At 40.0% G+C, this 15,103-nt stretch overlaps 1 protein-coding gene across 15 annotated transcripts in view; it reads right to left on the bottom strand.

Annotated features, from left to right (window-relative positions):
* NEB (nebulin) overlaps positions 1–15,103 on the bottom strand; it is a 293,643-nt gene that overhangs the window by 64,834 nt on the left and 213,706 nt on the right. For all 15 annotated transcript variants that reach the window (XM_061608784.1, XM_061608789.1, XM_061608791.1 and 12 more), the window contains 9 exons: positions 13,711–13,809; positions 12,268–12,378; positions 11,141–11,245; positions 8,341–8,445; positions 7,503–7,607; positions 6,389–6,493; positions 5,449–5,553; positions 1,827–1,931; positions 355–459 (listed from right to left, as the gene is read on the bottom strand). In XM_061608784.1, the coding sequence (XP_061464768.1) occupies positions 355–459; positions 1,827–1,931; positions 5,449–5,553; positions 6,389–6,493; positions 7,503–7,607; positions 8,341–8,445; positions 11,141–11,245; positions 12,268–12,378; positions 13,711–13,809 (945 nt within the window). The remainder of the gene's footprint in view (positions 1–354; positions 460–1,826; positions 1,932–5,448; positions 5,554–6,388; positions 6,494–7,502; positions 7,608–8,340; positions 8,446–11,140; positions 11,246–12,267; positions 12,379–13,710; positions 13,810–15,103) is intronic.

Genomic DNA, 15,103 nt, shown 5'->3' with positions numbered 1-15,103 from the left:
GGAAAAAAAATTCCACTTATTACATTAAACATGCACTACTATAAATAGTTGAATGGAATATGCACTCTCCCTTATAGAACTGCTATTCTTGCTAATTATCAAGTAATACATTGTTTTACATAGAGTTCTCTTTAAACTGCATTTTAATTTAATCAGTTTAACTTTTTTTCTGATTCATATCCATGCTTCTTTTATAGGCACTAATAAATTTGTCTTGTAATCCGTTAAAAATGGAATTTGTTCCTACAATGGATTTGCAACACAGTTTCTCTGACTTACTTATTTTGTCTCGGAAATTTTAACTGAATTGTTTTGTATAATACCTGTGTGGCATAAGCCTGTTGTTCTACTTACCTCATTCACCAACTGAGTAGCATACTTAAAATGCCTATTAATTGGAGTGTCAGCAACATACTTGAACTTGGACTTTATCTTCTCAAATGATTCCTTGTACTTATACTAGAGAAAACAAGACACATTTAAAAAATCACTAAGTTGCTATGAGGGCATGATAAAAACACCAAAAGCATATATTAAAAGAATAATCAGGTGTAAGGTGTGAACCATTGTAATTATTTCATATCTAACTGCATTTGCATTTAAACTGTCAGTAAGTGAGAGATTTTCTGATTTGTTGCTGTAACTACAGCTACATGCTACATGCACACTAGTTGTTCCAAAAGCAGTAAGACCATTTTGTCTGGCTGTGCCCGGACACATCTCCCTTCCCCACTGCTGATGTCAGATTTTTTGACCACCCACAGCAAAGTGTTAGGCCAATCACTGTCTCTCCCTGAGCCTATAGCAAAGAGTTTCCATAAGGCATACCTGGGAGCAGCAATGCAGTTGATGGTCAATCAGTTCTGATGTCAGCATGAAGCTGGCTTCAAGGTAAAACTCACTTGATCTCAAATTTTCCAGGTTTTGGAGTAAAATGAGGTGGAGTTTGACTAACATTATGTACCCCCCAGTTTTGAAAAAAAGAGGTGGAGAGGCTCTGAAACCAGTACAACTGCAAGTATGTCTCCAGCCTGCATGTGTTTATTCAGTAGCACCAGACAGTATGGCACTATATAACTTGAATATTAAACAATGTTCTAAAACCAGGTAAAGCCCCTCTTGTTGATCATTACACTTGAAAGCACCAATAGTGCAGTACTATTGACATTTATCCAGAAATAAGTCCCATAATTTTCAATGAAGCTTACTTCCAGGTAAGTGAGCATAGGATTGCAATGTAAAGGGCATTTCAGAGAATAGTTCAAACTTAGTAATGGCTAGATTCAAACACAATAGAAATGGCACTATTCTTTATCGGAGAATATATTGACTAGTGTGTAAACAGCACCTCTAAAATAGATTGCACAGTTGGCTTTTCCTGTTGCTATGTAGGAACATAATTTACTGGGAATTTATTTTGTGCATACTTTGTTTAAAGGAATGTGTCCTCTTGCACTGCTCCTATTCATTTCAGTTAGCCTTAAGGAGGCACTCCCAGGTAGCTGTGCTCTAAGTACTCTCTATGTTATCATACTCTTACCTTTGAGTTAGCTGGCAATTCAGCCAAGCTGTATATGTTTAGGTTGGCTGTGGATAGTTACAGCACATGATAAATCTTGTTTGTTCTGATCCAAGCATTGATTGGGTGATTAATTGATTTCTAAGGTTATCTCAAGCCTCTGTTTATATGCAGAGTGGCACTTCTAAAAAATATAAAATCTAATACATGTGTGCAAGGCAGTGAGGGGCAGGGGAAAGAGAGATAGAGAGAAAGAAAGAGAGAAAACACCTTCTTTTAGCTATGAGGATCAAATAAACACACATACTGGACTGTACAGCGCCTTATTCTTTTCAGCAAGGGCAAGATCAGGAGTATCCCATGCATAACAGCCAAAGCCTCTGAGCCATGTTAAGTCTTCCTTATATTTAACCTGCAAAAGCAAAATAAGGAAAGCAAGGTTTACCAAAACATATGGCAATTTTAGGACAGCATAAAAATGTATTATGATACCTCAGTCACTAGAAAAGCTCAGGTATAGATCTTTTTTATTATTATTTTAAGTCATGATTCCAAGTGTCATTACTTGGAGGTAAGGACCAGTGCTGGTAACAGAATAAAATTCCAGGTAAATGTGCTTAGGGCTAAGTTGACAAACTGACTACTTTAGTCCACACAGTCCCATTAGGCTCAATGGGACTTCTAAATGCTCTACGGGCTTCATTCTTAATGATGCAAAATGAAACTGAAAATGTGTGCTGTTTCTAACTGAAGGCACAATCCATCTGACCTTTCCACCAGGCTGGGTGGAGTTGGATGCCGTGGCCCCCCAGCTGTACTGGCAGGCTCTCAGCACCACTGGGCTCTGCTGACCTTTGCCAGCAGCAGCACCCCACTGTGGCTGAGCGTGGTGCCGCCAGAAGTCTGCCGCTGCCGCTGCCGCTGCCACCAGTGGGTCCACTGGAGATGGCCAGCCTGGTGAACTGAGAGCCAGTAGAAGCCAGTGAGAGCTGCAACATTTATTTATTTTATTTATTTATTTAATTCAATTTTTATACCGCCCGTAGCAAGGCTCTCTGGGCGGTGTACATTGGATAAAAAATATATATTTACATTCAATTTAAAAACCACCTGATCATCAAATCAACAATTTAAACATACAACAAAAGTGAGATTAACATAATAAACCCATATTAAATACAAATCAAAAGTAATTAGAGAAAAAAGATGAAACATATAACTATATTTACAACATTAAATACAAATACTAAAATACTAAGAATATTAAAATGCCTGGGCAAAGAGGAAGGTTTTCACCTGGCGCCGAAAAGATAGTAAAGTAGGCGCCAGGCGTACCTCGTCAGGAAGGGTGTTCCATAATTCAGGGGCCGCTACCGAGAAGACCCTCTTTCTTGTAGTCGCCTTCCGGGCGTCTTTCTGAGTAGGCACCCGGAGGAGGGCCTTCGATGTTGAGTGCAGTGTACGGGTAGGTTCATATCGGGAGAGACGTTCCATCAGGTATTGTGGGCCCGTGCCGTGTAAGGCTTTATAGGTTAAAACCAGCACCTTGAATTGGGCCCGGAAACATATAGGCAGCCAGTGCAAGCGGGCCAGAATCGGTGTCACATGTTCCGACTGCTTGGTCCCGGTTATTAATCTGGCCGCTGCATTCTGCACAAGCTGCAGTTTCCGAACCGTCTTCAAGGGCAGCCCCACGTATAGTGCATTGCAGTAGTCCAATCTTGAGGTTACCAGAGCATGGACAACTGAAGCAAGATGTTCCCTGTCCAGATACGGGCGTAGCTGGGCTACCAGCCTAAGTTGGTAAAAAGCACTCCGTGCCACCGAGGCCACCTGCGCCTCAAGTGACAAGGACGGGTCCAGAAGGACTCCCAAGCTGCACACCTACTCCTTCACTGTAACCTCATCCAGAACCGGTCGAACATCCAACTGGTCAGGGGATCCATTTACTAACAGCGTCTCAGTCTTGTCTGGATTGAGCTTCAATTTGTTCGCTCTCATCCAGTCCATTATCGCGGCCAAGCATCGGTTTAGGACCTTGACAGCCTCACCTGAACAAGATGAAAAGGAGAAGTAGAGCTGCGTATCATCAGCATACTGATGAGAACGCACTCCAAATCTCCTAATGACCTCACCCAGCGGCTTCATATAGAAATTAAAGAGCATGGGGGACAGAACTGAACCCTGCGGGACCCCATATTGGAGTACCCAGGGACTCGAGTAATGCTCCCCAAGCACCACCTTCTGGAGACGATTCTCGAGGTAGGAGCACAGCCACTGCCAAGCAGTGCCTCCAACTCCTAAGTCCGCAAGTTGCCCCAGAAGGATACCATGGTTGATGGTATCAAAAGCCGCTGAAAGATCAAGGAGAACCAACAGAGTTACACTCCCTCTGTCTTCCTCCCAACAGAGGTCATCATACAGGGCGATCAAGGCTGCTTCTGTACCAAACCCCGGCCGAAAGCCTGATTGAAATGATCCAGATAATCAGTTTCATCCAAGAGAGCCTGGAGCTGGTGAGCGACCACACGCTCTAGGACCTTGCCCAGGAATGGAACATTTGCTACTGGTCTATAGTTGTCAAGGTTATCAGGGTCCAAGGAGGGTTTTTTTAGGAGCGGTCTCACCACCGCCTGCTTCAGGCTCCCCAAGCACTACTTTCTGGAGACAACCTGCCAGATAGGAGCGGAACCACTGCCAGGCAATACCTCCAACTCCCAAATCCGCAAGCCTCCCCAGAAGGATACCATGGTTGATGGTATCAAAAGCCGCTGAGAGATCAAGGAGAATCAACAGAGTTACACTCCCTCTGTCTTTCTCCCGACAAAGGTCATCATACAGGGCGACCAAGGCTGTCTCCGTACCAAAACCGGGCCTGAAACCCAATTGAAATGGATCCAAAATGGGGCATTCTGGGGGCATGGCAGGGGCACAGCCATGGGGAGGGGCTTGTGTGAGATCCTCCTTGTATTTGGAGCCCTCTCCCAGGTCCTGATCCTCCTGGAAACTCTGCCGGCCAAAAAGCCGGCAAAGTAAAAGCATTTCCATTGTGGCCTATGGGGAGCACTTACTCCCCCTGGGAGGCCTGTTCATGGGAGCCGGTGCTTCCTGGCCAGCTCATGCATGTGGCTTCCGACAGAGCTGGCATTTAGCCAGGTGGCGACTCCCAACCATGAGGCGGATACCAAGAGGCTTTCCACTGGCTGCTCTTCTGCCAGCCCCCCTTTTGCCCATCATTTGGATTGCTCTGTGAGTCTGAATGTGGGCACTACCGCTAACAGCAATAGGTTTAGCATACCGAGTAACCAAATTAACTATCCCTACAAAGGCTGTATGAAAACAAAGGCTGGATCAGTTTTTAAATACTTCCATTAAAATTTTTGCTTTTTACAAAGCACTGGCTTAAGCTATAGCAACAGCCTACAGCCAGAAAATATATTTGGAAAACTGCTAAAGACAATAGGGCTTTCATGCTTGCTTGTTTCTGCTGCAGCTGCTTGCAGGTTATCCCTCCCCCCAAAAAGCTACACCTAAGGGTTAGGGAACTCCATGAAATGAAATGGGATGTAGCGTTGGAGGCTGGACAAGGGAAGGGGCTCTCTAGATCCCACCCAATCCTTTTTTTAACATATCTGCTGTTAAACAAGAAAAACTGAATTGCTCTTAGCTGGTCCTCATCATGTGGCTTAGATATTCATGATAATAAATTAGATTTTAATATTAGAAACAGAATTCAATTTAACTATCTACGATAGCCTATCCCCAAAAGCTTCCGAAGAGGTGGGGAAATGTTAGCAGAAGGAGAAAACCATTCACTTTTGAAATGGATTTGAAATGCATTAAGCTTCCTCATATAACACATTGCAGCCTATTGCTTTGGAAAGGTGTCAGTTTGCAATATCCAAATGTCAAGACTGATCCACACTTACATCACTGACTGCATCGGTGACTGCACGGTGGTGGAAGTGGTCTGGTCGGTCTGGGATAGATCTCCAGAATCCTAATTGACTCATATAATTTTCTTTGTATTTCACCTACAAAAAGAATGTGGTTTTTAAAAATGATTAAAATAATTTGAAATTAATTTTAAAATATACAGCACACTAATTATCCAGTAATAAGATGTTGCCAAAAGAAACGGTGCAATTCTACTCATGCTTACTCAGAGAAGTAAGTCCTATTTTGTTATATATCCATTCATTCATTTATTAAACTTCCATCTCACCCTTTTTCCAAAGGAGTCCAGGGTAGCAATGGAACTTGCTTCCTAAAATTCAACGGAACTTGCTTCCTAATGAGTGGATTTAAGATTGCAGCCAATGTGCCTTTTTTAAAAAAATATATGAGAATGCTCTGGTACAGCTGTGCCACCTTATAAAGGCAACAGAGCTAGATTCACAGAAGAATTTCAGACGAGTCGGAGAAACTGGGCAGACCATACAACACAGGGGGAAACAACCAGAAGAGATGGCAAAATGGCAGAAGTCCAGGCGGAGGGAAGGGTGGGGCCAGAGCAGGAAGTAGGAGGGAAACAAATGCTTTAAGAGAAAAAGGGACAGAGTTGCTGGTGTGCAGAGTGAACAAGAATTAGCTGAGAGCCTTTGTGTTAGCAGTAGGTCTCCAATAGACTATAAGGTGTGAGAGGTCCAACCTTGGTCTGAGGTCATCTCTACTCTCTTTTGGGGAGGAATCAGGTTCACCAGAGGGAAAACCCATGTGTATTTATATTACATAGGAAAAGGGAAAAGGAAGAGTAAAATAGTCTAAGTAATAAGTAGTGCCCATATTGTATGTTAATAACGTACATTTGTTGTATTTTATTCTTATGAAGAGTAGCATATTCAAGAATCAGAGGAGCAATATACATACTTTGCTGATGTCATCAGTGACCTTGCGATGATACACAATATCCAAGGCATCTTTCACTGTGTGGTATTTACCCTTTGCTTTCTCAAAGGTTTCTTTGTAACGCAGCTGAGAAACAACAGAATAGGAAGGTATCCATTAAAAAAATAGTAAATATTGTCAATAAAACATTTTGTTCAGCAGTTGCAACAAATAGAAAGATACCACCATTAGCACAATACCATCAAATCCTCTTCACAAGTTACCCTGCTTTCCTCCACTGACAGTGATCCTCTAAATGTAAATGCTTCCCTGCTTAAATAGACCTTTCATTCATTTTATTTTTGATTCTGAATACCTCATAACTAGAATTTTGCTTATTTTCCAGTCTGTTTCAATATGGCAAGAAACCACATGATTCAACCTATAGTTTTCTACATTCACTCTCTGCTGCTAGCATACCCATACTAAAAGTGTCCCTGTGGGCCTAAAGAGCTGTATCCAGCTAAAACACACTCAGAGTAGACCCACTGAAATTAATGTCCGTGGCTAACTTGTCCATTGATTTCAGTTAGTCTACTCTGCCTTTTATTTGAATACAATCCAAATATTTGTATATATGTGAAAATACATTTTTACAGATGTTTGAAATATCATTCTTTGTTATTTTGATATAAGGATTACACAGTATATGAGTATTTGAGTTATATAAATGTCAAACCAGAGAAATTTTATTTATCAGCATATTTATGGAAAAGTGTGCAATTTTCAGAGACTGATGCCTCAGTCTCAGATATACTGACTTGGACAACTGCTCCCTAGGAAGAACAACTCCATCACTACTGCCAGCTGTTATTGAACTATGAATAGAACTATGACTAGTTGTCAATTGGCTGCTGACTATGGAGACTGGATCTTTTTATTCTTTTCTATTTTAAAAATGCACCCAAATTGTAGATGTTAGTATAAACCACACAGATCTACAAGGATAGGACAGAGAATAATCCAAATAATTTAATCTGTAGGAATTCCCACTGGTTTTGGTTAAACTTTACTTTCAGGATAATCACAGACCTCTTTGCCTGAACTCATTATTTTCCATATTCATATCTAGACCACATTTTCATCAAATACTTACATCACTGGCATTCAGGTAGGCTTTCTTAGCTCTAATTAGGATTGGTGTGTCAGGGACAGTTACATACTTGTGCTTCAGCTTCTCATACAGGGCTTTGTATTTTTTCTAAATTAAGCAGGGGATGTGGGGAGAAAGAATACATTAACATCAAGGTGGTCACATGATACAACACTAACATCATGCGATGTGGTACCTAAAAAGCAACTCTAGTACTAGTTAACTAAACTGAGTTTACTCATGAAGAAGGATTGCATCAGTGCTTGTTTATGCCATTAAAGTCAATGACAGGTCTGCCATTAGTATTTTCACTGGTAAGTTCTAGTGCACTTATCACTAATCCTCACAACTCCTAATCAGCAGACAATAGGAGAATCTCTCTTCCTTTTCCCTGTGTGCCCTTTGCTCCTCCCTGATGCATGCTGTATCTTTCTACACCTTATCCAGCTCTCCAGTTGTTTTGGACCACAAGTCTCAACAGCCCCAGCTAGCATGGCCAATGGTCAAGCATGACAGCAATTGTAGTCCAACTATATCTGGGAAGGCTGAACTAGATTCTCATCTCACTAACAACAGCATTCAAAATTACAGGAGAAACAAGTATAATGAATAAAAAAATAGTAAATAAATAAAAATTATATGGGCTGGAAAGCAGATTGTAGTTTAACATCTTTGAATAATATAATTAATCAAATTGTGCAAATAGTTTTTCATATATTGAATTGTATGTGCTTATCAAACTAATTGTCTAAAGTTTGCTTTAATTGTTTAATTGTTAAGTTCATAGTAATGTTTTTCATGAAATAATAAAAAAACGAGAATGAAAAGTGTACCATCTTACCTCACTGACCAAGTCCTTCACATGCTTAGCAAGTTTCAAGGCAGGTGTCTGATCCCCAGCATGGTGATGGGGTCTTTCCTTTGTAGCAAGTTCAATGTACAAGTACTGGAGAAAGGGAAGAACCATAAACTTTCCAACTTGTTTCATATACACCAAAGGCCTCATACTGAAAACTTTAAGTCTTTCATCCACTGGTTTTTCCATACTGAGTCAGACTACTGGCCTTTTTAGTTCAGTGCATCTATTCTGATTCGCAGCACCTCTGCAAGGTCTCAGAAAGAAGGCTTTCATAGCCCTCTTATCTTGAGATCTTTTCATAAATGATGCCAAGGTTTGAATCTCGGAACCTTCTGCATGCAAGAAATGTGCCCTACCACTGAGCCACAGTCCCTCTGACAATTTTAGGAATATTCCTGACAGTCATATTAACATAAACAATTAAAAAGCAATAAAATGTAACAGAAGCTTAAAAGGCATGCAACCCTTGTCTACACCAGCCCAACAAATTACATCATACAGTGCTTCCAAATTATTATCAGGGGAACCTCTGAAGAATGGAAATGCCTCAATGTCCAAATTTGAAATCTTAAATGTGGTGATGCACTAATGGTATTGTTATGAGAATGCTTCCAGTTTGTAGTGGGGCATTAGAAAAGAGAGTATTGAACCCAAGCCATCATTAAAAGAAAGAATGCTGGTTTCTAGACCTATGTATGTTTTAGCACTATGTTTTAATATATTTTAAAGTCTGTTTTTAAGATGTTTTTGAGTTTGTTTTTAGTGTTTTCTTGGCCGCCCTGGGCTCCTTCTGGGAGGAAGGGTGGGATTTAAATTTAATAAATAAATAAATGTGTAAGATAGGAAATGTAGGGAACTGCCTTACACAGACTACCAGTCTGTCTAGCTCAGTACTGTATGTTTTTGAGTGTACAAAGAGCACACCAAGAACAAAGAGAGAGGGCTGGAATTAAAACAAATAGCATTCCCGGAGGTGGCATGGAACCTGAAGAATCTGCTAGGTTGATTGGACAATTGCAAAGCACAGGAAACAATCCAAGCAATTACAAAGTACAGGAAATAATTTGTAATTGAATCCTCACAGTTTCAAAGCACATATCACTGTGAGGAGAAACAGCCCTTAATATAACCTTTTTGATGTGCTGAGCAGATTCAACTATAGTAGTTGGTACCATAATTACATGGCACAAGCTCAAGTAGCATCACTGTACAAGATTATATCATCTGGTAGGTTTTTCATCCCTTATCACTTTGACATCATTAGAGGAAGACAAGAAAACTGTGTCAGGGTTTGTATTGAAACTTGATTAAGTTTCAAATATATTATTTATTTATTTATTAAATTTATATCCCATCCTTCCTCCCAGAAGGAGCCCAGGGTGGCAAACAAAAACACTAAAAACATTCTAAAGCATCTTAAAAACAAAAGACTTTAGAACATATTAAAACAAAACTTCAAAAAAATATTTTAAACAATCTGTTAAAAAAATTAAAAAGCAATTCCAACACAGACACAAACTGGGACGAGGTCTCTACTTAAAAGGCTTGTTGAAAGAGGTAGGTCTTCAGTAGCCACCAGAAAGATAACAGAGATTGATGCCTGTCTAATATTTGAGGGGAGGGAATTCCAAAGGGTAGGTGTCACAACACAAAAGGTCCACTTCCTTTGTTGTGCGGAACAGACCTCCTGATAAGATGGTATTGCAGGAGATCCTCACCTGCAGAGTGTAGTGATTGATTGGGTATATAAGAGGTAAGACAAGCTTTCAGGTACTGTATTACAATCAGGGATGGGGGATAAATTCAGTTCACTCAGCATTTTAATGCAAACCTATCTAATTCTCTCTTCCTGAAACAGTACGTGAACAGCTAACCTTTGAAATTAACCCTTTTTTAATTTTTCAGTGCAGTTCTACAATCAAATAATGGCCTGGTTCACACTTGGTTCAAACCAAGCATGGACATGTGAGTGTGTGGACTCCAGAGATGAGATTATAGCTGCTTTGCTCCTTCTCTGCTGCTTCTCTGAGGCTTAGTTTAACATATTGTCTAAACCCTGGCTCACTCAAGACAAACCATGAGCTGAAACCAAGGTTTTTTCTTGGATATACAGCTCATGATTTGTCTGGAGGAGACAAATCATGAGGCTAGATTTAAACAATATGCTAAGCTAAACCATGGTTTAACTCAGAGCAGCATGACAGCAGGAGCACCAGTAGATGAGTGCAGTGGTTGTGATATCCTCTCCAGGAACCCTCAATGCTCATGCATTTGTGCTAAGCCAGATGCAAAGCAGTTCATTATGTAGAAAATGTATATATTGGGGGAAAGTGTACACAAAAATACATATTAGTGAAAATGGCAAATAAAATTATAATATATTAGATGAAAACTGCTTGCAAAAATATAACTGAAGAAATGTGCACTAAAATGGCAAATTCATGTGGGAACAAACTGATATGGAAATCTGGAAATCTGAACTAAATATTGGGGGGAAAGAGAAACTGAGAGAAACCAAAACTGACAGATTATTCCATCGCTAGTTTTCATGGAGGCTTGTACACACATTGATTTCCCACTAGTCTTAATTAATTTGGTGGGAGTATTTCTGAAAGATATGCTGCAAATACGAAGCCAGGTTGAAAGGGCAAGTGCATATTTCTTTATATCAATTGTTGTCACCCTCACATACTAGAAGGTATCTAGAAAATTGTCTTGCAAAATTGAATGAGAATTTCATACATGCTATCCAGCTTCATTTCTGTTCATGAATAGTTCTTACCTTACTCTGTAGTTTTTGCCCTCTTTTGGCCCGTTTGTATTCTGGGGTATCTAGGACAGATGTGTACTTAGTCTTTTGCTCTCTGCCCACAGCTCTGTATACAAGCTAGAAGAAGACACAACAATGCGATTTTGTCTTCTGCAACAAATCTTACAGCATAAGTGTAAACTGATGCATTAGAAGAGGAAAATAAGAGTAGTTAAAAAACTGCCAGTGAGTAGAATAAAGTTTGATATGGTTGATTGAGAGATTCTATCCCTATCACTAATGGAACTACCTGACATAATGTAAGATAACATGATTAGAAGACTTGACTTTCCATATGTAGTTTTTTGACAGCTGTTTGAAAAGTCTTAGGAATCATTACATAAAATATAAGGTTGTGAGAAAAGGTACAAGCTTGCAACTAAGCTGCCAATCTCAATGTAGTTGTTTGCGGTGGTGTGGCTGTAAACAGCAGCAGTGCATGAGGGAAGTGAAATGGCAGCAGTGCACTACTCACTGGGATGGGGCACGGCAAAGTGGTGTCAAGGGAGAGAGAGCTCTGGGTTGGCAACATCATCATCCTGCAGCACCTGTGAGATGTTGATGCTGTCATCCTGGAGCTCCCCATAGCCATTGCCACTTCACCTTGCTCCATTCTCACCCCGGCATTCCAGCATGCTTCTGAAAGCCAGTTGCTGGAAGCCTCAGGAGGGGAGAGTGTTCTTGCACTCGGGTCCTGCTTGCGGGCTTCCCCCAGGCACCTGGTTGGCCACTGTGAGAACAGGATGCTGGACTAGATGGGCCACTGGCCTGATCCAGCAGGCTCTTCTTATGTTCTTATGTTCTTATGTTCTTATCCTGCTGCTGCTGCTCCTCCTCCTCCTCCTCCTCCTCTACATCCTCCCCTCACAGGTTGCTGCTGGTTGTTGTAAAATCAGCAGAACGAAAAGATTTTGAACACCATGAACCTTAGCAGCCATCTGTTGGCAAACAGCAACCAACATCCTTTGTGCTTGCTTTCATCCTCGGTCCACTGGAGCAGCAAACTAGAAAAGCATACTCAAAATGGTCTAAGCAACCTTTAAATTCCTCTTTGTTTTAAAATGTTTTTAGTGCAGACAGATTAAAAATGTCCAACTCACTTCACTCAAATGGGTCTTCAGCTCCTGAATGTTTCTGTACACAGGAGTGTCAAGAACCACACGATACTTATCTTGTGTCTTCTTTGCAGCTTCGGTATACACATAATTAGACTGAAATAAAGTACTTGTGTCAAAAAGCTGTGCAGTTTCCATTAGCCCAATAATAAATCTGCTAATGAAGCAACAGTCCATTACTATAATTTCCCAAGAATCTTTGAGCAGCACAGCATAAAAAATAATGACAGTTGCTTTGTCAATGGGCCATAATGTAACATTCATTCAACCTCACTAGGGTGGCTTCAGTGGTATAGAAAACATTTGGACCAATTCATTAAGCAGATAGTAACAGTATCTTAAATCTGCATCCATTCAGTAGTTTCTCAAAGTGACTGAAGAGCTACCAACAGGAGGTATTTCTGGAAAGTATGTTATGGAAGAGGTACTAATGAGCACATAGATCTGAAATGACCATTACTTTTGCTGAACACATACTGATCCTCTTAGTCCAATTATACTAATAGCAATCAGGACAGGGATCCTCACAAATTATGTGTGGATTCCACACACTTGTTACTTACAAAGGACAATGGCCATGTTCACACATCATGGTAAGCCATAAACCATGGTTTACTGTGCACAACCAAAATCATGCCCTTTGCTCTTCCCTGCTAGGAGAAAACAAACTTAAACCTGGCTTAAGTGTTATGTCTGGAGATTGTGGTTTGTTTTGCTCCAGCACACCAATATCTGTAAGTCAAGAGCAAACACTGGCTACAGATAATGGTTTGTTGGGACCAAAACAAACTGCATACTGTGATTCAGATATAATGGTAAGCTAGGAATTGTGGTTTTTTGTCAGCACAGATCATGTGCAGCAAAGAACAGCAAAGTGGGTACAATTTTGCCCATGAATAATAAGCAGTTACGGCTTACAGTGAGGGATGAACAGAGTCAGTAACTGAGTGACCGGTGTGCACAGATAACCCCTGAGACACTTTTAACTGAGATGGTGAGTAGTTAGCATTTTGGATGTAGGAACCAGATTTAGCTTTGCTCAGCTTTACAGTTCATTGGATTGCCCTATTAACTGTCATTTATCTTCTCTCCTAGAATTGAGATAAATAAGAATTATAAAGTCCTTGAATGCTTTATGACACTGTCTTAAATCTGCTTTGTCAGCACCTACAATCACCTTTTAAAAAACAGCTCTTTGCTGTAAACAAACACTAACATCCTGTTTCTAAACGTTTAATAAGTAAGAGGCTGTAAAGGTGCAGATGAGAATGCAACATCTCAGGACTTTATGGCAGCATTACAAGACCTTCTCAATAATCTGGAAAGGAGACATAAAGGGCAAATGCTTAAGTCTGGAATGCTGATTTTGCCTAGGCAAATAATTCAGGAGTCAACCAACATAGATGGTTTTGGGGGAAAGAAACCTACCCAGAGCTTGCGTAAATGCCGGGAACGGACCATATCAGGAGTATCATACAGGAAGCAGCCCAGGCCTCTTAGCCACTGTAGATCACTTTTATATTTAACCTGCCAAACAGTAATAGAGATTTAATAATATGGCTCTTCTATATTATATTTGTTAAATAAAACAGCAATAATATAAGGTCCTACAATAATAGTATTTTGAATAATTCTGCACTAATTTAAAATTTCAAAAAAGGGATCGAACTAAAGATGATAAAGATTCTAGAATGCAAATCTATGGGAACAGAATATCTAGCACAGTGGGAAATAAGAAGATTAAAGCAGAGAAGCAATACCAACAACAATATATCATAACCATTGTAGACAAGATGGAGATACAATGAGTAAGATCTTTTCTCTCCCAGAAACAGAGCTCTAAATGGAGAGTATAGGTAGTTGTGCACAAGGGCCCTTGAGAGGGGTAGATTACTCTGAATGGAAAAGATTCAGATTCAGAGAAACAGATATCATATGAAGATCGTTTCCTGTGTCAGAAATACAGTGATCAGAGAGGCTGGATTGCACTGAATTATTTTAAATTAAAGAAAATTAATTTAGATTAGAATAAACTGTTAATGGAGATGGTCTCCTTTGTTGGGATTTTTCAGAATTGGCCAGGCATCTGTCATGGATGTTTCTGGTTTCCGGTAAAGTGTTTTAGAGTATAGGATTGAAGGAGCTCCCTTTATGAGCCTATTTTTTAAAAAAAATAAATAATTGGATAACTGCAGCATATCATGAAAACATTTCATATATCCACTTTTCAATTTTTATTCCTGACAGAACTTACCAAGTCAGTGATAATAAAGAGTAAGGAGAGAGTAGAAACACAAGTGTTCAAAGTGCAAATTTCAAAGGATGACCATGCTTCAGTTCTCATATTGTTTCAGAAATTGCAAATTTGACAGATTTGGTTTTGAAATTCTTGCCCATCCCTAACATAGGGACAGGTAGAGAGGGACTGGGAATCATCTGACTTGAAGGTAGAGCAGAGTTTTTATTTTGTTTTTGTTTTAACATCTTCTTCTCCTTGCTTCACATTCGTGAATCTACTAGGAATCCTGAACCTACATATATTAAGCTTTCCTCCATGCCCTTTAGGAATATAAACTTTGGATTAGTTTTTTAAAAAAATGGAAATTAGGATTTCTAGGAACCAGAAAGCCATGCTATTGGTCTATTATAATACCAAATTCTACTGTAAGCCCATTATAACAGCAAATTCTAGGCTATCAATGCAGTTTTCTAATCCATATTCGTATACTCTTTTGTACAAAAGATGCCCTTTTTATTGCGCATTCATGATGGCTTGTGGTCATGATGCTATCAAGGCAACCATATGCAATCCCACTTTCAA

The sequence above is a fragment of the Rhineura floridana genome, chromosome 2 (genome assembly GCF_030035675.1).
Source record: "Rhineura floridana isolate rRhiFlo1 chromosome 2, rRhiFlo1.hap2, whole genome shotgun sequence".
Taxonomy (NCBI): Eukaryota; Metazoa; Chordata; class Lepidosauria; order Squamata; family Rhineuridae; genus Rhineura; species Rhineura floridana.
The sequence above is the reverse complement of the archived record's forward strand: the minus strand, read 5'-3'. Positions and strand labels throughout refer to the sequence as shown.